Genomic DNA, 20,915 nt, shown 5'->3' on the forward strand with positions numbered 1-20,915 from the left:
ACCTTCTAATAAACTTTCTTTCTTTTTCTGACTTGGAGTACCTTTCATTGGCTTGACTGCTCCAGGGCACGACCCCAGTCAGGTAACCCTAATCCTCTTTCACATAAACTTACAATCACAAAATGGAAGACAACCACACAATTCTGGGAATCATGGCCTAAGCAAGTTGACAGATATTTGGGGGGGCGGGGGAGAAACAATTCAATCCATGACAGGTGGTAGCCACTAATTTTTTTTTTTCTTTTTGGTACCCAACAATTTCATTCCTATGTACAGAGCTATACACAATATTGCTAAGTCTTAACCACTGTGCCACCAGGACTCCCACTGAAACAATACAGATACAGAAAGGTACATATGTATGATTCCATTTATATAAAGTTAAAAAAAAATCTTTGGAAATGATTGGTAAGGTGTAGCATATGGCTCTGGTAACATTTATTTGGTCTAGGTTACTATCGGGTAGCTATGAGTAGAAATCTGCTCCACCACAATGGGTTTGGGGTTTTATTTGTTTTGTGTTTTATGTTATGTTGGTATGCTTACTTCATGAAAATTCTTCCAGCTGAGCAATTATGAATTGCTTATAAATTACATTTTCATCTAAGTATACTCATATATATATGTATATATGTGTGTGTGTATATATATATATATATATATATATATATATATATATATATATATATATCTTCCTAGTCACTATCTAGAGGATCCCTGGTGGAGCAGGGGTTAAAGTCCTCAACTTCTAACTGAAAGTGTGGGCGGTTCCAATCCAGCAGCCACTCTGGGGTCAGTAAAGATTAACCCGTTGCTGTGGAGTCGATTCCAACTCATAGATCCTATAGAGCAGAGTAGATCCTATAGAATGTCATAGGGTTTCCAAGGAGAGCCTGGTGGATTCAAACCGCCAACCTTTTGGTTAGCAGCCATAGCTCTTAACAACTACTCCACCAGGGTTTCCCAGTAAAGATTACAGCCTTGAAAACCCTATAAGTGCAGTTCTACTGTGCCCTACAGGGTCGCTATGAGTCGGAATGGACTCCACAGCAAGGCGTTTGGTTTTGGTTTGGGGGTATTCGTTATGTTTCTTCTACCTTGCGTTTAGGGTGTGGCTCTGCCTTTTTTTTTTTTTTTAGTTCTAGAGTCAAATCAAGTTGAAGCTTTTGTCTGCGAGAGATTTAAGGGCCAAGACAGCTCAAGCTCAGCAGCTGACACCACCCACCCTGACTCTATCGCTGTCACAGTTCTTGGCTTCTTGCTGTGCTTCCCCGCGCGCCTAACTGACTTAGAGCCAAGCCAACTGCCATCATTCTGGCGGGAACCCAGGAGGTCAAGCCATGTTGAGCCTTCTTCTTCTGCTTTTTGGGCTCAGCGGGCTCCGGACACACTATGGTAAGTAGAAAAAGCCTTCCCCTGTTTTTTGGGGAAATGTCAGCTTTCCTCTCCCTTTGAGATCAGCGAGCCTGGGCATTCCTGGGAAGCTGCTTTCTTATGGGGGCTTCAACCCTGCAAGCCCGAGCCCACTCCTATGTTGCCGCCTCCCCCAACCCAAATTCGCCTTAGATGGGTGGGAGTTATCCCACCGGTCCCGGGACTATAAGAAAGATGCTAGATCCCTTGGCTCCAGTGAAAGCCTCAGGCTCGGAGTTTCAGATCCTTCTCTGCCTACGGAAATATTCCTAAAGATGTATTCTTCTTTCTATTTAAAACTCATAAGTATAGAAAGAAGTAGGGCTTGAAGGAATTTGAAAACATGGTACCATGTAGAATGAAGAGTTTGAATTCAGGTGTGTAGGTAGAGAAGGAAGCTTTGAGGTGGCGAGTGTTCTAATAACTCGTTTTGCTCCTTGTAGATCCCGGACAACCAGGTTTACAAATCACAGTTCCAGAGAAAATAGGGTCAAATGCAAAAGAAGACTTTGTATCGCAAGTAATTCAGAACTTTCTTTTTTTTCTTGTGCTATTTGAAATAATTTGACTGTACTTCGAAGGAATTAACTTGGTGTTGTCTCTCCATAGCCATTGAATGGATTTTGTAGTCACGCTCAGATTTTCTGAGGTCGAAATCTTTTTTGACAATGAATCAAGATTAAAAATGCTTATTAGAAATATAGTGCAGTCCCACCAGACATAAAAGCCCCAATCCTTAACTACTGAAATCCAAATTCATTTTAGGTATTATCTCTAGTCCCTCCCCCCCACCCCACCCCCCCAAAAAAACATTTTGCAGTCGAATACATTCCAACCCATAGCGACTCCACAGGACAAAGTAGAACTGCTCCATAGGGTTTACCAAGGAACAGCTGGCAGATTTGAACTGTTGACCTTTTGGTTAGCAGCCAGAGATCTTAACCACTGCACCACCAGGGCTCCTATCTCCAGTCACTGCTTGGGAAATTAGCTAACCGATTTCAGCTAGGGATTTTTCTGTAGCTTTCACCCACTTTAGACCCTGTCCTGTGGAGGGATATGATTTCAGGGGCTTACTGTGTGGGCTGATCATAGACTTCGTGGTGTAATGCATTAGTAGTTCTGCTGCTTTATTGCAAACATACTAATAAATAGGAAGAATCCTTTTGATGCCATTTTTGATCCTTTTTGGAATCATGGTTATGCTGGTTTTTTGTTTTGTTTTGTTTTTCTTTTCAAGATTATTTGAATAGCTTCTCCTAAACTCTAGAGTAATTTCTACAGAAATGAAATTGTATTCCATCAAACATTACATCCCAATTTTTCTTTTGGGGGGAGTTGATCATTAATGTGTTATGGTTATTTGAACACAGTAATTCCCTCATCAATTTATTTTTTATTTCCCCAATACAGAGTTTTAGAGCTTAAATATCTAATTATGCTATTATTTCCCCCAAAGAACTATATATACCTTTCAGAATACCTTATTTTATTTTATTTTTTTTACCATTTTAATAGAAATAAAATAATGAGTATACTTCTTAACAAGGTCCTTTAAGAGAATTCTACATCAAAACTGCAAACATATTACAGGACTCCTGATTATACTTGAAGAAGTAAATATAGACTCTCTTTAGGATTATCTTCAACCCAGGCATTACAATGTCCTTATAAGATAATAATTCAATGTAAGAGATGACAGCAGAAAAAAATAAACATCAGAATTAGACACCTAATAACATAAAGTCCATGAAGGCAGAACTTTTTCTATTTTTTCTTAACTTTTGTATCTCCAGTGCCTAGAACTGTGCCTGATATGTAGTGAAATTACTAAAATTATAATACACAATATAGAAAAATTATATAGGGAATTAATAAAATGTTGAAGATGGAAAAAAATTCTGTATGGAACTTCAAGGTATAAAAAACAGACTCGTGGAGTTTGCCTTAGATATCTAGTGCTGCTATGAGGGAAATACAAGTGGATGGCTTTAACAAACAGAAATGTATTCTCTCACAATCTAGGAGGCTTCAAGTCTGACTTCAGAGAGCTGGCTCTAGTGGAAGGGTTTCTCTCTCTGTTGACTCGTGGAGGAAGGCCCTCGTCTCTTTAGCTTCTGCTTCCTGGTTCCTTGGAGATAGATGTCCATGTGTCTTGGCATCTATCTTACCTATCTCTCCTCTGCTGGCCTGTTTGATCTCTTTTACACCTTAAAACAGATTGACTCAAAATGCACCCCACACCAATCCTGCCTCATTAACATAACACAACACCTGTTTCCAAATGGGATTATAACCGCAGGCGTAGAGGTTAGGATTTTCAACACATATTTTGAGGGGACATAATTCTAGCCATAAAAACATAGCTTAAAAAAAATAAGTTACTGATTATCAGTTAAATAGTAGAAGAGGGGAGGAGAAATTTGGTGAATTTGTGGATCTAATGAAATTGCCAAGACTTAGCAAAGGAAAAAAATAAAGTAAAATATGAAAGAAAAGAGAACAGGATGATAGATTTAAATGTTCAAATATACATCTTATTGGCTTTTCTGAAAAAGAGCAATCTGTGAAGGGAGAATATTAGAAGGGTTAATAAATGATAATTGATATGAGAGGCGCCATTTTTTTTCCTTCCATGAGGATATCCAATTGACTCAGCCTCATCATGTATTGAAATATCAATCCTTTCCCTACATCTCTGCAGTGCCATCCTCATAATTACTTGTCTGTTTTCTATATTTGTGAAAATTATCTTGGCTATTCTTCACCAAATGTGTCTTCATATAAACTTAAAATAATTGTCTATACCCACAAAATGATTTATTGGGATTTTGGTTGGATTTGCAATGGATTTATAGATCAATTTGGGAAGAAATTATATTTTTCCAGTAAACAAAAAAAAAACCAAACCCATTACCGTCGAGTCGATTCCGACTCATAGTAACCCTATAGGACAGAGTAGAACTGCCCCTTATAGTTTCCAAGGAGCACCTGGCGGATTTGAACTGCCAAACCTTTTGGTTAAGCCACTATTCTACCAGGGTTTCCAGTACTAAGTACCTGTTCCAATCAGGGAATGAGGTACATTCTGTCAGTAAATTAAGAGTCCTTTAATTTCTTTTAGTATTACATAATAGTTTTCTTTATAGTGTCTTAAAGATCTTTTGTCAATATATTAAGGATTGTATGTTTTTTGATACTACTGTGAATGGTACGGTTTTTAAGATGTCATTTTCTACTAGGATTTTCTAACGGTATTTACTATTATTACTGATTTTTGAAAGTTGGCTTCATATATAACTATGTTGCTAAATTCATTTATTAATTTAAAAATAAATTAAATCAATATGTAGACTATACAAACATAGAAGAGATAAAACGTATAACTGCCATATATACTATTATACTTCAGTAAATAAATTATTCAATATTTTTAATAACTTTTTCTATTTAATTACATATTTCAAGCTATATCCTGTCTATTCTAAAAACTGTTTTATGGTCACCTTAATCTTTATTAAGCCAACATAATTACTGCATGAAAATTCTTTGACTTTCAGATCAGATTGTTCCGTAGAATAAATTAATTAACAAAGAATTGCACAAGTGATATAATTATATTTGTTAATTTAATATGAACTCCAATATTTTAACAAATCCAATGAAAATAATGATGTCCACATTGAATTCCAATTTTTAAACTTCATAATTATGTAACTTAAAATGAAATTTCAGTACCATTAATCTAAACTGATGGTTGACCTTGGTGATATTCTCAATTCACTTTGTGTTTTCTATATGCTCTCATGTCAGGTGTTTTACAACCTATTAATTGAAGGGAAAACATACACTGTGAACCTCACACAAAAGTATGTAACAGTTTCTCTGCTTTATTTATGAATAGTGTTTGTAATCTAGCAATAATAACTTCATTTGGAAATGTTTATAATTACTGCTTTTTCATTTACCTCATAATTTCTCTTATCATTTCTAAATCTTTCAAAGGCTGTATAGCGAATACTGACAGATTGAATTCCTAGCATGTGTTCCCATCTTCTTTTTTAACAGCACCAAACTTCCATTTGAATTTCTGTTTGTTAGAAATACAACAAGGCATGAATGAAAATGCAATGAATATGTTTCTGAGTTTTTCATTTTAATTAGAAAAAGTCTTCAGCAAATATAAAGAATTCAGTAAGTACCCATATACTTTAAGTATCAAACAATTTATACACTACAGACAAAGCATTTTTGTTTAATATAGAGATAATCGAAAGACATTAAATAAAGATGACATACGGGAAAACAAAAGTTTGAATGGCAGTCCCATTCTCTGACTCAACCCAATCAAATAGAGCATATCATCAGAGAAGCACCAGCCATTTACACAGCAGCATTTAAAAAAAAAAATCAATATGTTTGTTGCAAAATATTAATGAAGTACTGACAAATACAGCATCATAATTAAATTTTGGGGTCTGCTCAAAACTATAACCATACTAAAATGCCAAGTTTTTTATATTTTATGTACAGCAAATGACAATATAGCAAGTACTAATATGGGGGGAAAAAGGCATAGAATGCTACATTCGTTGTAGAGTGTTTTAGTAGCCCCTGCTGTTGAGGCACGAGGCCTCTATGACTGTTGTTACTGGTTTGTTCCACTCCCTGTGGCCAGTCTCGCAGCTATGTTGTTATCTGGTTAGTTTTGTTGCAGGCCAAGGCTCCTCAGCTTGGGACTAAGCCCTGCCTAGGTTCTGGCCTTCTCCTGACCAGGAATGACCAGAAGAGGCTCAGAGGTTCCACATGAACAAAGGTTTATTAGCGGCAGAAAGAAGGCAGAGGCTTCTAACCTCTTTTCCCCAGAACAAACGTTTAACTGGGGCCTGTACAGGTTTGGAAACGCTGGTGGCGTAGTGGTTAAGAGCTATGGCTGGTAACCGAAAGGTCAGCAGATTGAGTCTACCAGGTGCTCCTTGGAAACCCTATGGGGCAGTTGTGCTCGGCTCTATAGGGTCACTGAGTCAGAATCGTCTGGGTGGTAGTTTTTTTTTTTTTTTTACTAATGCCGGTGAGCATTTCTGAGTAATATCCAGCCATACAGCACTGGCTTTCATCTGAAAGTCAGTAGCTACATCTTAAAGACTGGTTGTTGTTCTCTGTGTTCATTTCTAGATATTAATAATTTTCACATTTAAGTTAGTTTTAATACTACATTGATTTGTGCTTATATTTTAACTTTTCACATATGTATATCGAGAGTGGGGACTTTTTTTTTTTCCTTCCCCATTAGTATCCACTTCATTAATTTATGATCACTTTTTCTTTTCCTTCAATAGTCTCAATTTTAAAAAGTTTAAATTTATATTATTTTTCTCCTATTGCTTTTCTTTCATTGTATCAGTCTTTATCATTTCTTGATACTACTTGGAAAGCCCTTGATCTTTCCTATCACTAATCATTCTTGTCTGTATTATTTCTGTTTTTCAACCCATCTGTTTGATAGCTTTACTAACAAATACATATTTTTACATTAATACTTCTAATTGGTTATATATATATACATAAAACCTTTTTCCTGTCCCATGTTGCCAAAAGACCTCCTTAGCTTTTTGGAATATGTTTATCATTTTTATTTTAAATTTCTCTTGTGTTTATCCTATGTCATTGCTTCCTCTAAACATATTTTTATTTTGTTTTATTTAGAGTTCTTGTGCATCTAGAATATATCCTAACTTCTCTTCTCCTCATGAGCTTATTTTTCTTCCTTTGAGGCAATCTGCTTTTGGCTAATTGATGTACTTTTGATAATGGGTGCAAATACATCACATGATTTTGGAGAAGGCATGCCCAGGGCAGGGATTAGACAGGTCTCCTATACTTAAAACTACAACTTCTAGTCCTCTCTTCCAGGGTGTCTCCTCATATGCAGACAGCTTCCAGTTCCTTAAATCTAGGCACTGTTGTTGGTTTTTTTTTTTTTTTTCCAGTTCCTTAAATCTAGGCACTGTTGTTGGTTTTTTTTTTTTTTCCCCCCCGGTTCCTTAAATCTAGGCACCGTTTTTGTCCTACTTTTTTACTAGGGACTGGAATAAATAAAGGCTTGGATTTAACTTAACCCTATCTCATTTTTTTTTTATCTCATCAAGGATACCCCAATTCTCTATTATTACCTTATCACTTCTGCAATTCAGCCATGTTGCACAGAAGAGGGCAGGAAACAATTTAGAAGTCTAGGCTCTAGGATCCTGCTGTGCTTCTGTACTCATTGTTTTGTGTAGGGGGATGGCTTGAGTTACCTACTTTCCTCCTTCCTTCCTTTCCTTTCTCCCTCCTTCCCTCCCTTCGTTTTTCTCTCTCCTTCCCTTTAATTTTTGCCTATTCCTCCTCCTCCTAGTTCTCTTTCTCTCTTTCTTTTCTGTTGTGGCCCAAGAACTCTATGTGTGCTACATTTATCATTATACATTTCTAAATATTTCATAATTTGAATTCCTCTTTGAACATAGGTTTTTTTTTATGTTTAGTTGTCTGTTACATAAAATATGTTTTTCAGAACCATGTTTCTGTTAATGTGTTGCCATTTTTTTAATATCATGCTCAGAGTTCATGGTTTGTATGATTATGTATTGATTCTTTTAATTAATTAAGGGTTGTTTTTGGAGTAACAAATTTACATTTTTGTAAATGTTCCACATGTGTTTGAAACAATATTTTTTATTTCTTATGAACAAGGGTCTCTTTTGCTTTCTTGCCAAGTTTGTGAGTAGTATTCAAGTTGTATTACTGTCTCACTTATTTTTTATCTGTTTAATCAAGTAGTTTCTAAGACGTGTGTTGGAATTTCCCACTAAGATGGGTGATTTGTCCATTTATATTGTCTTTTCTCACCTTTTGTTTAATATAACTTGAGATATCGTAATTGTAAAGAGCAATACTATTATACTTTCCTAGTGAAATTATTTCGATATTCATACTATTTGTGTATTTAACGTTACATTTCTTATCACATTGCCTGATACTGCTGTTGCTATATCTGCTTGTTTTATTTTAGTAATACTTGCTGATAAATGTTTTATGTTTTGAATTTTAACTTTTTCTGGAGCAGTTTAATGAAAACACCTAAAAAGATGTTAGCTGAAATTATGTCTGTATCTATGTATCATCATCTATTATTTATTTATCTATAACTTGGGAGCATCTTTCTTTAAATTTTATCTAAACTCTATCCCTTTCAATCTTCCATGTTATTACTGCCCAATTCTAACTTATTCTTTAAATCAAAAGTAGTTATAATTTTCAATTCCGAATACTATGTCCATCAGATATTTGATTTTTCTTATCCCAGTTCACAAATTGAAGAGACTATTTTTACCTCCATGCTCTTTATGAAGCCCCGGTGGCATAGTGGTTAAATGCTACAGCTGCTAACCATAAGGGTCGGCAGTTCGAATCCACCAGGTGCTTCCCGGAAACTCTATGGGGCAGTTCTACCCTATCCTATAGGGTCACTATTAGTCAGAATCCACTCGACGGCACTGGGTGTGTGTGTGGTGTACATTATACCTTCCTCTCCCTAAGGGACCTCTCATCAACTTTCTCTCATATTTACAAATACTTTTTAAAATGTGTGATATTCACTTACGCTGTTGACTTGATGTTATAAGCATATAACTATTTCATTCAGGCATTCCTCTGAATGTTTGTAATGTATTAGTAAGGAAAATAGATGAAAAGCTCTCTGATTTTTGGAACTTGCAAACTTGTGGGTTGCGACCAACAATAATGGAATGAATAAGTATATTAGGAAGAATCTTAAGAGATGATAAATACTATGGGAAAAAAAACAGAGCAAGATATGTTTTGGCCTTCCATGATTTTGAGTTAGGAGAGTTGCAATTTTAAATAGTCCAGCTAGGCCTAATTGAGAATGCATCATTTCAGATAATTTTAGTTAGGTCAGGGAATGAACCGTGTTGAAGAATTCTTGAGGCCAAACTTTAGAAACTAAGTTTTGAGTGAAATTTATATATTCTGATAAATACAATAAAACAAATTTATTTTTCCTAAAGCTTTAGGAAACAGTATGTCTTTTCCCTCATTAATATTAGTTTCTCTTTGTGTTACAGAAATTTTCTACCCCATAATTTTAGGGTTTATGGTTACAATTACTCAGAAATTATGCAACCTCTTATCCAAAAGTTTAAGGTGAGCATTTAATTTGTCTGTATTTTAGCTTTGGCATCTGCGATTTTTTTTAGGGGCCACGTGCTACTAGTGTAGAAAGGCTTAGAGTTTTATTTTGTTTTAGATTAAAAAAAATAAATTTAACCATTTCTGGCAGCAACCAGTTATTGTTAATGCCTGCCCTGAGTTAGCACTAATACACGGATCCTGTTAACATGATGAAATTAAAGCAAGTGTGGTTCTATATTTTTAAAAGAAATTACTTCCAGGATGAATAGCTATATTCTTATGAGGCAGTAAGACATGAACATATAAAGTTCATAATTAGAGTGAAGAACAAGGACTTGAATCAGTAAAAAACGAAGTCTCTGAAGAGATGGGGAATCAAAGCCACATCTGGAGAATATTCAAGGACAAAATAACAACACTATGAAACTGCATAGGTATTTAGGGGAAATAAAAGATTTAAAAATTTTCTGTCTTTTGGAGATTTATGCAGCGCAGTGCTATTTACAATTTTAGAATAAAAGAAGGAATGTGGATAGATTCACAAGGATTTCTCATTTCAGAAATATCAGTTGTTTTACTCTGTCCTATCGATTGCTGTTAGTCCAAGTTGTGTTAATTAGCTCTATGCAGTGAAAGGAGCCCTAGTGGCTAACCAAAAGTTTAGCAGTTTGAGTCTACCAGCTGGTCCTTGGAAACCCTATGGGGCAGTTGTACTCTGCCCTATAGGGACGCAATGAGTTGGAATCAACTTGACAGCAATGGGTTTTTGTATGCAGTGAAACAGCTAGTACTCTGAAATCCAAGCATTTTATTAGGTGATAAAATATTAACTGAAAAAATATTAGATATTGTCACACTTGCTGTGAGCTTTTCCCAAGGAAAGAATATAAATCGTAAAGATACTCAGGCATTTTCTCTCACTTCACAAATTACTAATATTACTTTTCATTGTGTTTCCTCTACTCCAGCCTTTGCTTTCATTGAGTCATAGGGATCCTATAGGACAGAGTAGAACTACCCCATAGAGTTAACTTTATTATGGCATCGAAAAATTCACATTTTGCAGTTGTTCATTGCTCATAAGTATTTGATAAAGGATAAAGGTTCTTCATGACAATGTGCCAAATTCTATTTTCATGCATGGCTAGCTTACCAGACCTTGTATATAATGATAATATAGTGATAATTTTGTTGTTGTCCCATGCCTTTGAGTTGGCTACAACACGTAGCAACCCCACATACAAGAGATGGAAACACTGCCCAATCCTGCGCCATCCTCACAATCATTGTTCTGCTTGAGCCACTGTTTAGGGTCTTCCGCTTTTTGTCTGACCCTCTACTTCTCCAAGCATGATGCCTTTCTCTGGGGACTGGCTCCTCCTGATACAATGCCCAAAGTACGTGAGACAAAGTCTCGACATCTCTGCTTCTACGGAACATTCTGGCTGTACTTCTTGGTCAACACCATAATTCAGAGCCGTCGATTCTTCTTCAGTCTTCCTTATTCATTCTCCAGTTTTCACATGCATATGAAGCAACAGAAATACCATGCTTGTGTCAGGCACACCTTAGTCCTCCAAGTGACATTTTGGCTTTTTAACACTTTAAAGAGATCTTTTGCAGCAGATTTGTCCAATGCAATACATATTTTGATTTTTTGACTGATATTTTCATGGACATTGATTGTGGATCCAAAGAAAATGAAATGCTTGACAATTTCAATGTTTTCTCCATTTATCATGATGTTGCTTATTGGTCCAGTTGTGAGGATTTTTGTTTAATGTTGAAGTGCAATCCGTACTGAAGGCTGTAGATTTTGATCTTCATCAGTAAGTGCTTCAAGTCCTCTTCACTTTCAGCAAGCAAGGTTGTGTCATCTGCATATTGCAAATTGTTAATGAGCCTTCCTCTGATCTTGATGCCACATTCTTCTTCATATAGTCCAGCCTCTTGGATTATTTGCTCAGCATACAGACTAAGTGTGGTGAAAGGATGCAACCCTGATGCACACCTTTCCTGACTTTAAGTCACACAGCATTCCCTTGTTCTATTTGGACAACTGCCTCTTGGTTTATGTATAGGTTCCTTATAAGCACAATTAAGTGTTCTGGAATTCCCATTCTTCGCAATGTTATCCATAATTTGTTATGATCCACACAGTCAAATACCTTTGCATAGTCAATAAAACACAGGTAAACATCCTTCTGGTATTCTCTGCTTTCAGCCAAGATCCATCTGACATCAGCAATGATATCCCTAGTTCCACATTCTCTTCTGAATCTGGCTTGAATTTCTGGCAGTTCGCTGTCAATGTATGGCTGCAATCACTTTTGAATGATCTTCGGCAACATTTTACTTGTGTGTGATGTTAATGATATTATTCGATAATTTCCACATTCTGTTAGATCACTTTTCTTTGGAATGGGCACAAATGTGGATCTCTTTCAGCTGGCTGGCCAGGTAGCTGTCTTCCAAACTTCTTGGCATAGATGAGTGAGCATCTCTAGTGCTGAATCTGTTTGTTGAAACATTTCAATTGGTAGTCCATCAATTTCTGCAGCCTTATTTTTCGTCAGTGTGTTCAGTGAAGCTTGGATTTCTTCCTTCAGTACCGTGGGTTCTTGTTCACATGCTACCTCCTGAAATGAATGAATGCTAAGCAAATTCTTTTTAGTACAGTGACTCTATATATTCCTTCATCTTCTCTTGATGCTTCCTGCATGCTTCATTATTTTCACCGTAGAATCCTTGAATATTGCAACTCAAGGCTTGAATTTTTTCTTCAGTTCTTTCAACTTGAAAAGTGCTGATCATGTTCTTCCCTTTTGTTTTTTTTAACTTCAGGTCTTTGCACATTTCATCACAATATTTTTCTTTGTCTTCTCGAGCTGCCCTTTAAAATCTTCTGTTCAGGTCTTTTACGTCATCATTTCTTCCATTTGCTGTAGGTACTCTGTGTTCAAGAGCAAGTTTCAGAGTCTTTTCTGTCATCCCTTTTGGTCTTTTCTTTCTTTCCTGTCTTTTCAATGACCTCATGCTTTCTTCATGTATAGTGTCATTGATGCCCTTCCACAAGTCATCTGGTCTTCAGTCATTAGTGTTCGATGTGTCAAATCTGTTGATATGACTTCTAAATTCAGGTGGAATATACTCAAAGTCATCTTTTGGCCCTTGTGAACTTGCTCTAATTTTCTTCTCCTTCAGATTGAACTTGCATATGAGCAATTGGTGGTCTGTTCCACAGTTGGTCCCTGGTCATGTTCTGATTGATGATATTGAGCTTCTCCATTGGCTCTTACCACAGATGTAGTAGATTTGAATCCTCTGTATTCCATCTGGCAAGGTCCATGTGTATAGTTGCTGTTCATGTTGTTGAAAACAGTTATTTGCAATGACGAAATCATTGGTCTTGCAAAATTCTGTCATGCAATCTCTGGTTTCGTTTCTATCACCAAGGTCATACACTCCATCTACCAGTCCTTTGTTTCCAACTTCTACATTTCAATCACCAGTAAATATCAGTGCATTTTGATTGTATGTTTGATCAATTTCAGGCTGCAGTAGTTGGTAAAAATCTTCATTTTCTTCGTCTTTAGCCTTAGTGGTTGGTGTGTAAATTTGAATAATAGTCGTATTAACTGGTCTTTGTAGGCGTATGGATATTATCTTATCCTATTACTGACAAGATCTTGAAATGTTCTTTTTGACGATGAATGCAATGCCATTGCTCTTCAAGATGTCATTCCCAGCATAGTAGACTCCATGATTGCCTGATTCAAAATGACCAATACCAGTCGATTTCTACTCATTAATGCCTAGAATATTGATGTTTATGCCTTCCATTTCATTTTTGATGATTTTCAGTTTTCTTAGATTCACACTTCATATGTTCCATATTCTGATTATTAATGGATGTTTGCAGCTGTTTCTTCTTATTTTGATTTGTGCCACATCATCAAATGAAGGTCCTGAAAGCTTGACTCCATCCACATCATTAAGGTTGATTCTACTTTGAGGACACAGCTCCTTCCCAGTCTATTTTGAGCACCTTCCAGCCTGAGGGGCTCATGTTCTGGTCCTATATCAGACTATATTCACTGCTATTCATAAAGTTTTCACTGGTCAGTTTTTTCAGAAGTAGAGTACCAGGTCCTTCTTTCTAGTCTGTCTTAGTCTGGAAGCTCTGCTGAAACCTGTAGAGCATGGGTTATACTGTTGGACTTTGAAATATCTGTGACAAAGCTTCCAGCGTCAGAGTAAGATATATGCTACCACAGTATGACAAACTGACAGATGATTGGTGAAATGATAAAGCAGAACAGAAGTATAATCAGATATTTCAAACACCAACAACAAAAAGATAATTTTAGTTGTTTAAAATATCTGATTATACTTCTGCTATCTCCTGCTTTATTTTTCTAACTCCCATTAATTTCAATCTCGGGGTAAGACTCAATGAAAATTTTTTGCATTTAGAATTTATTCAAGCATTCGTAATTTTTTTTATCAATTCACTTTAGAAGGAACTTTTCTCTATGATTTTCTTTGTCTCATTTGGAAAATTAAAAGGAAAGCATATGAAAAATATTACACTTAGATGCACTTCACCTTGATCTAATGATTGACAGTGTTATGCTTCATCAATAAAAGAGGCAAGAATATAAAAATTCACTCATTGTCTTTGAATCCATGAAAAAATACTGCAGACAGCCTATGCATCTCTAATGATGACATAGAAGTATTTTTTAAACCATGAGCAATGAGTATTGGACAAAGATGCATATATATATACACATGCATATAAAACTCCCAGAGATATGAAAGATATTATCATTCATAAACCTTACTTTTAGGTATACTAATTTTGTCTTTTTTTTTTCCTCCCCCCAGAATCTCTGCAACTACCAAGGTCATATTGAAGGTTTTCCAAATTCTGTGGTGACCATTAGTACCTGTTCTGGACTAAGGTTTTGACATTGTTTATTAAGTACAAAACAGAATGTTTATTTGAAGTTTTTCTCTTGACTTTATAAATCTCAGGGGTCTCTTGAGTGGAGGCATGCATACTAGGGCAATACTACTATTCATGGGAAAGCACAAAATGAGGAATCATGTTATGATGCCAACATTATCCTGGATTGTCTGGAAACTATGACATATTAACAGCTGGGTCAATGTCAGGCATATTACAATTGTGTACCATTCAGTAAGTGTGTGGAAACCCTCTTCCTCTATATTTCCTATTTTATTCTCTGAGGGAAAGACTGAAAATAACCTTAAGGATTCTAATATCACTCCATGGCATTTCACTGACTTAAAGAATGTATTTTGTTGTTGGAATTTCTAGGGGGTTAATACAGTTTGAGAATATCAGCTATGGAATTGAACCACTAGAGACTTCATCTGGATTTGAGCATGTAATATATCCTGTAAAGAATAAGAATGCAAGCTATTCTTTATATACCAAGATGGATAATGAACCAAGTCAACTTTCCCATAAAATTCCAAGGGTCAAGGTATGTGAATAATTGAAAAAATTGCATAGTATATTCATATAATAACACAGTTTATTTTGCCACATTTACCTAGTATATAATTTTCTAAGGTGTAGACTGAAATATATATGATATAATAGCCATGCAGTGCCTTATTTTTCCCCTAGTTGCTATTTTCAAACATGGTTTCTTTTTAAATCTACCTTCCTGATAATATAATTAAATCTCCTTACTTTCTAGGCACTATAAACCATTAACATTCAGTCCATTACAGTTTAAAACTAAAATCTTATAGCCAGTTTATAGCTATTTTTCTTCCCCACTATATCCCAGCCTGTTGTTTTGAAGGATCTAAACTGGGGTGAGAAATTGTATAATATTTCACTCCTTCCACCTTGACATCTTGAAATGGAGCACAATATGAGCTGCTCTTCCCTGTCTACAGCTTCTCTAGGAGTTTTAGATATTTTCAATCACTTCATATGCATGCAAAGGTTAGACAATGAATAAGGAAGACCAAAGAATTGGGTTGACATTTTTCACTGACCTTCTACCTTACCAAATTGGTTGACAAGATGAGTTGACACAGTGGCTGCAGCAATGGGCTCAAGCATAGCAACAATTGTGAGGATGGTGCAAGGCCAGGCAGTATTTTGCTCTGTAGTAGATAGTGTCCCTATGAGTTCGAACCAACTGAAAGCACATAACAACAAGGAGCTTTAGCAGAAGGACAGAGAAGGTAGAATAAGCATGACAGAAATATTTTGATCTAATGCACACCTAAGGAGCTCTGTTGGCACAACAATTAAGTAACTGGGCTGCTAACTGAAAGGTTGGTGTATCAAACCTGGGTGCAGGAGAAAGACCTGGCGATCTGCCTTTGTATAATTGCAGCCAAGAAAATGCTCTGAGGCAGTTCTACTCTGTCACATGGGTCGCAGTGAGTTGCAATGGACTCTAAGGTACCTGAAAATAACGCTTCCATTGGGTTACTGGGGTGTTAGTGATGAGCATTATTTCTCTTCTTAGTCTAGCACACTTCAGCAGGGACATTCCCACTCTGATGGTGTGGGCAGCTTCAGCAAGCCTCCTGCCTTCAGAAATCTCCATACCATAAGCAAATATTACTTCCTAAACTTCATAAAACTCTCTCTGAAGTTGCAGGAACATAGCTCAAAATATGCTATATGTTCAATATATTCTACTTCTCTCTGAAAACAGAATCGACAAGAGTCTAAGGAACGTCCAGCTCCCCTAGTATTGAGGCAGAACTAGGTGAACAGTCTTCTCTTCATGTAGTTACTAGCCACCTATATGAGTGATACTCATAGATACCTATCTGTCTCACTTTTGTGCCTCACTCACACACACATGCACACACACCCTCTTTAAATGGCTTTGCTTTTTAAATTAAATTCTCTATTTTAGTGATGTTGATATAGAGAAATAAAAGCAGTTTTTATTGTTGTTGTTAGGTGCTGTTGAGTCAGCTCCAACTTATAGTGACCCACACAACAGAACAAAACACTGCCCGGACCTGTGCCATCCTCACAATTGTTGCTATGCTTGAGCCCTTTGTTGCAGCCACCGTGTCAGCCCACTTCATTATGGGTCTTCCTCTTTTTTGATGACCCTCTACTTTACCAGGCATGATGTCCTTCTCCAGGGACTAATCCCTCCTGACAACATGTCCAAAGTATGTGAGACGTATTCTCGCCATCCTTGCTTCTAAGGAGCATTCTGGTTGTGCTTCTTCCAAGACAGATTTGTTCATTTTTTTTGCCAGTCTATGGTATATTCAATGTTCTTTGCCAACACCATAACTCAAAGGCGTCAGTTCTTCCCCTGTCTTTCTCATTCATTGTCCAGCTTTCCTATGTATATCAGGAGATTGAAAACACCATGGCCTGAATCAGGCACACCTTAGTCCTCAACGTGACATCTTTGCTTTTCAACACTTTAAAGAGGTCTTTTGCAGCAGATTTTCCCAGTGCAATGCATATTTTGATTTCCTTGGGCGTTGATTGTGGATGCAAGTAAAATGAAATCCTTGACAATCTCAATCTCTTCTCTGTTTATTCATGATGTTGCTCCAGTTGTGACGTCCAGTTGTGAGGATTTTTGTTTTCTTTATGGTGAGGTGTAATCCATACCAAAGGCTGTGGTCTTTGATCTTCATTAGTAAGTACCTCAAGTCCTCTTCACTTTCAGCAAGCAAGGTTGTGTCATCTGCATAACGCACATTGTTGATCAGCCTTCCTCCAATCCTGATGCCCCATTCTTCTTCATACAGTCTAGCTTCTTGGATTATTTGCTTAGCATACAGATTGAATAGGTATGGTGAAAGGATACAACCCTGACGCACACCTTTCCTGACTTTAAACCAATCAGTATCTCCCTGTTGTGTCTGAACAACTGCCTCCTGATCTATGTACAGGTTCTTCATGAGCACAATTAATAATATTTTTTTAATAACTTTTATTAAGCTTCAAGTGAACGTTTACAAATCCAATCAGTCTGACACATATAAGTTTACATCTATCTCACTCCCTACTCCCACTTGCTCTCCCCCTCTTGAGTCAGCCCTTTCAGTCTCTCCTTTCTTGACAATTTTGCCGGCTTCCCTCTCTCTCTATCCTCCCATCCCCCCTCTAGACAAGAGTTGCCAACACAATCTCGAGTGTCCACCTGATATCATTAGCTCACTCTTCATCAGCGTCTCTCTCCCACCCGCTGACCAGTCCCTTTCATTTCTGATGAGTTGTCTTCGGGGATGGTTCCTGTCCTGTGTCAACTGAAGGTCTGGGGAGCATGGCCGCCGGGATTCCTCCAGTCTCAGTCAGACCATTAAGTTTGGTCTTTTTATGAGAATTTGGGGTCTGTATCCCACTGATCTCCTGCTCCCTCAGGGGTCCTCTGCTGTGCTCCCTTTCAGGGCAGTCATCGATTGTGGCCGGGCACCAACTAGTTCTTCTGGTCTCAGAATGATGTAGGTCTCTGGTTCATGTGGCCCTTTCTGTCTCTTGGGCTCTTAGTTGTCGTGTGGCCTTGGTGTTCTTCATTTTCCTTTGCTCCAGGTGGGTTGAGACCAATTGCTGCATCTTAGATGGCCGCTTGTTAGCATTTAAGACCCCAGACGCCACATTTCAAAGTGGGATGCAGAATGATTTCATAATAGAATTATTTTGCCAATTGACTTAGAAGTCCCCGCAAACCATGTTCCCCAGACCCCCGCCCTTGCTCCGCTGACCTTTGAAGCATTCATTTTATCCCGGAAACTTCTTTGCTTTTGGTCCAGTCCAATTGAGCTGACCTTCCATGTATTGAGTGTTGTCTTTCCCTTCACCTAAAGCAGTTCTTATCTACTGATTAATCAATAAAAAACCCTCTCCCACCCTCCCTCCCTCCCCCCCTCGTAACCACAAAAGTATGTGTTCTTCTCAGGTTTACTATTTCTCAGGATCTTATAATAGTGGTCTTATACAATATTTGTCCTTTTGCCTCTGACTAATTTCGCTCAGCATAATGCCTTCCAGGTTCCTCCATGTTATGAAATGTTTCAGAGATTCGTCACTGTTCTTTATGGATGTGTAGTATTCCATTGTGTGAATATACCACAATTTATTTACCCATTCATCCGTAGATGGACACCTTGGTTGCTTCCAACTTTTTGCTATTGTAAACAGAGCTGCAATAAACATGGGTGTGCATATATCTGTTTGTATGAAGGCTCTTGTATCTCTAGGGTATATTCCTAGGAGTGGGATTTCTGGGTTGTATGGTAGTTCTATTTCTAACTGTTTAAGATAACACCAGATGGATTTCCAAAGTGGTTGTACCATTTGACATTCCCACCAGCAGTGTATGAGAGTTCCAATCTCTCCACAGCCTCTCCAACATTTATTATTTTGTGTTTTTTGGATTAATGCCAGCCTTGCTGGTGTGAGATGGAATCTCATCGTAGTTTTAATTTGCATTTCTCTAATGGCTAATGATCGAGAGCATTTTCTCATGTATCTGTTGGCTGCCTGAATATCTTCTTTAGTGAAATGTGTGTTCATATCCTTTGCCCACTTCTTGATTGGGTTGTTTGTCTTTTTGTGGTTGAGTTTTGACAGAATCATGTAGATTTTAGAGATCAGGCGCTGGTCGGAGATGTCATAGCTGAAAATTCTTTCCCAGTCTGTAGGTGGTCTTTTTACTCTTTTGGAGAAGTCTTTAGATGAGCATGGGTGTTTGATTTTTAGGAGCTCCCAGTTATCGGGTTTCTCTTCATCATTTTTGGTAATGTTTTGTATTCTGTTTATACCTTGTATTAGGGCTCCTAGGGTTGTCCCAGTTTTTTCTTCCATGATCTTTATCGTTTTAGTCTTTATGTTTAGGTCTTTGATCCACTTGGAGTTAGTTTTTGTGCATGGTGTGAGGTATGGGTCCTGTTTCATTGTTTTGCAAATGGATATCCAGTTATGCCAGCACCATTTGTTAAAAAGGCTATCTTTTCCCCAGTTAATTGACACTGGTCCTTTGTCAAATATCAGCTGCTCATACGTGGATGGATCTATGTCTAGGTTCTCAATTCTGTTCCATTGGTCTACGTGTCTGTTGTTGTACCAATACCAGGCTGTTTTGACTACTGTGGCTGTATAGTAGGTTCTGAAGTCAGGTAAGGTGAGGCCTCCCACTTTCTTCTTCTTTTTCAGTAGTGCTTTGCTTATCCGGGGCTTCTTTCCCTTCCATATGAAATTGGTGATTTGTTTCTCTATCCCCTTAAAATATGACATTGGAATTTGCATCGGAAGTACATTAAATGTATAGATGGCTTTTGGTAGAATAGACATTTTTACTATGTTAAGTCTTCCTATCCATGAGCAGGGTATGTTTTTCCACTTAAGTATGTCCTTTTTAATTTCTTGTAGTAGAGCTTTGTAGTTTTCTTTGTATAGGTCTTTTACATCCTTGGTAAGATTTATTCCTAAGTATCTTATCTTCTTGGGGGCTACTGTGAATGGTATTGATTTGGTTATTTCCTCTTCGGTGTTCTTTTTGTTGATGTAGAGGAATCCAAGTGATTTTTGTATGTTTATTTTATAACCTGAGACTCTGCCAAACTCTTCTATTAGTTTCAGTAGTTTTCTGGAGGATTCCTTAGGGTTTTCTGTGTATATGATCATGTCATCTGCAAATAGTGATACCTTTACTTCTTCCTTGCCAATCCGGATACCTTTTATTTCTTTGTCTAGCCTAATTGCCCTGGCTAGGACTTCTAGCACAATGTTGAATAAGAGTGGTGATAAAGGGCATCCTTGTCTGGTTCCCGTTCTCAAGGGAAATGCTTTCAGGTTCTCTCCATTTAGAGTGATATTGGCTGTTGGCTTTGCATAGATGCCCTTTATTATGTTGAGGAATTTTCCTTCAATTCCTATTTTGGTAAGAGTTTTTATCATGAATGGGTGTTGGACTTTGTCAAATGCCTTTTCTGCATCAATTGATAAGATCATGTGGTTTTTGTCTTTTGTTTTATTTATGTGATGGATTACATTAATGGTTTTTCTGATATTAAACCAGCCTTGCATACCTGGTATAAATCCCACTTGATCAGGGTGAATTATTTTTTTGATGTGTTGTTGGATTCTATTGGCTAGAATTTTGTTGAGGATTTTTGCATCAATGTTCATGAGGGATATAGGTCTATAATTTTCTTTTTTTGTAATGTCTTTACCTGGTTTTGGTATCAGGGAGATGGTGGCTTCATAGAATGAGTTGGGTAGTATTCCGTCATTTTCTATGCTTTGGAATACCTTTAGTAGTAGTGGT

General features: G+C 37.1%; 1 protein-coding gene across 1 annotated transcript in view; it reads left to right on the forward strand.

Annotated features, from left to right (window-relative positions):
* Window positions 1-1,340: 1,340 nt before the first annotated feature.
* Window positions 1,341-20,915, forward strand: part of LOC126065480 (disintegrin and metalloproteinase domain-containing protein 2-like) — a 68,277-nt gene continuing 48,702 nt past the window's right edge. Inside the window, exons 1-6 of the mRNA XM_049865502.1 lie at window positions 1,341-1,395; window positions 1,857-1,933; window positions 5,227-5,282; window positions 9,540-9,618; window positions 14,497-14,573; window positions 14,954-15,122. Coding sequence (XP_049721459.1) covers window positions 1,341-1,395; window positions 1,857-1,933; window positions 5,227-5,282; window positions 9,540-9,618; window positions 14,497-14,573; window positions 14,954-15,122 — 513 coding nt within the window. The remainder of the gene's footprint in view (window positions 1,396-1,856; window positions 1,934-5,226; window positions 5,283-9,539; window positions 9,619-14,496; window positions 14,574-14,953; window positions 15,123-20,915) is intronic.

Source organism: Elephas maximus, chromosome 22, assembly GCF_024166365.1.
Source record: "Elephas maximus indicus isolate mEleMax1 chromosome 22, mEleMax1 primary haplotype, whole genome shotgun sequence".
Classification (NCBI taxonomy): Eukaryota; Metazoa; Chordata; class Mammalia; order Proboscidea; family Elephantidae; genus Elephas; species Elephas maximus.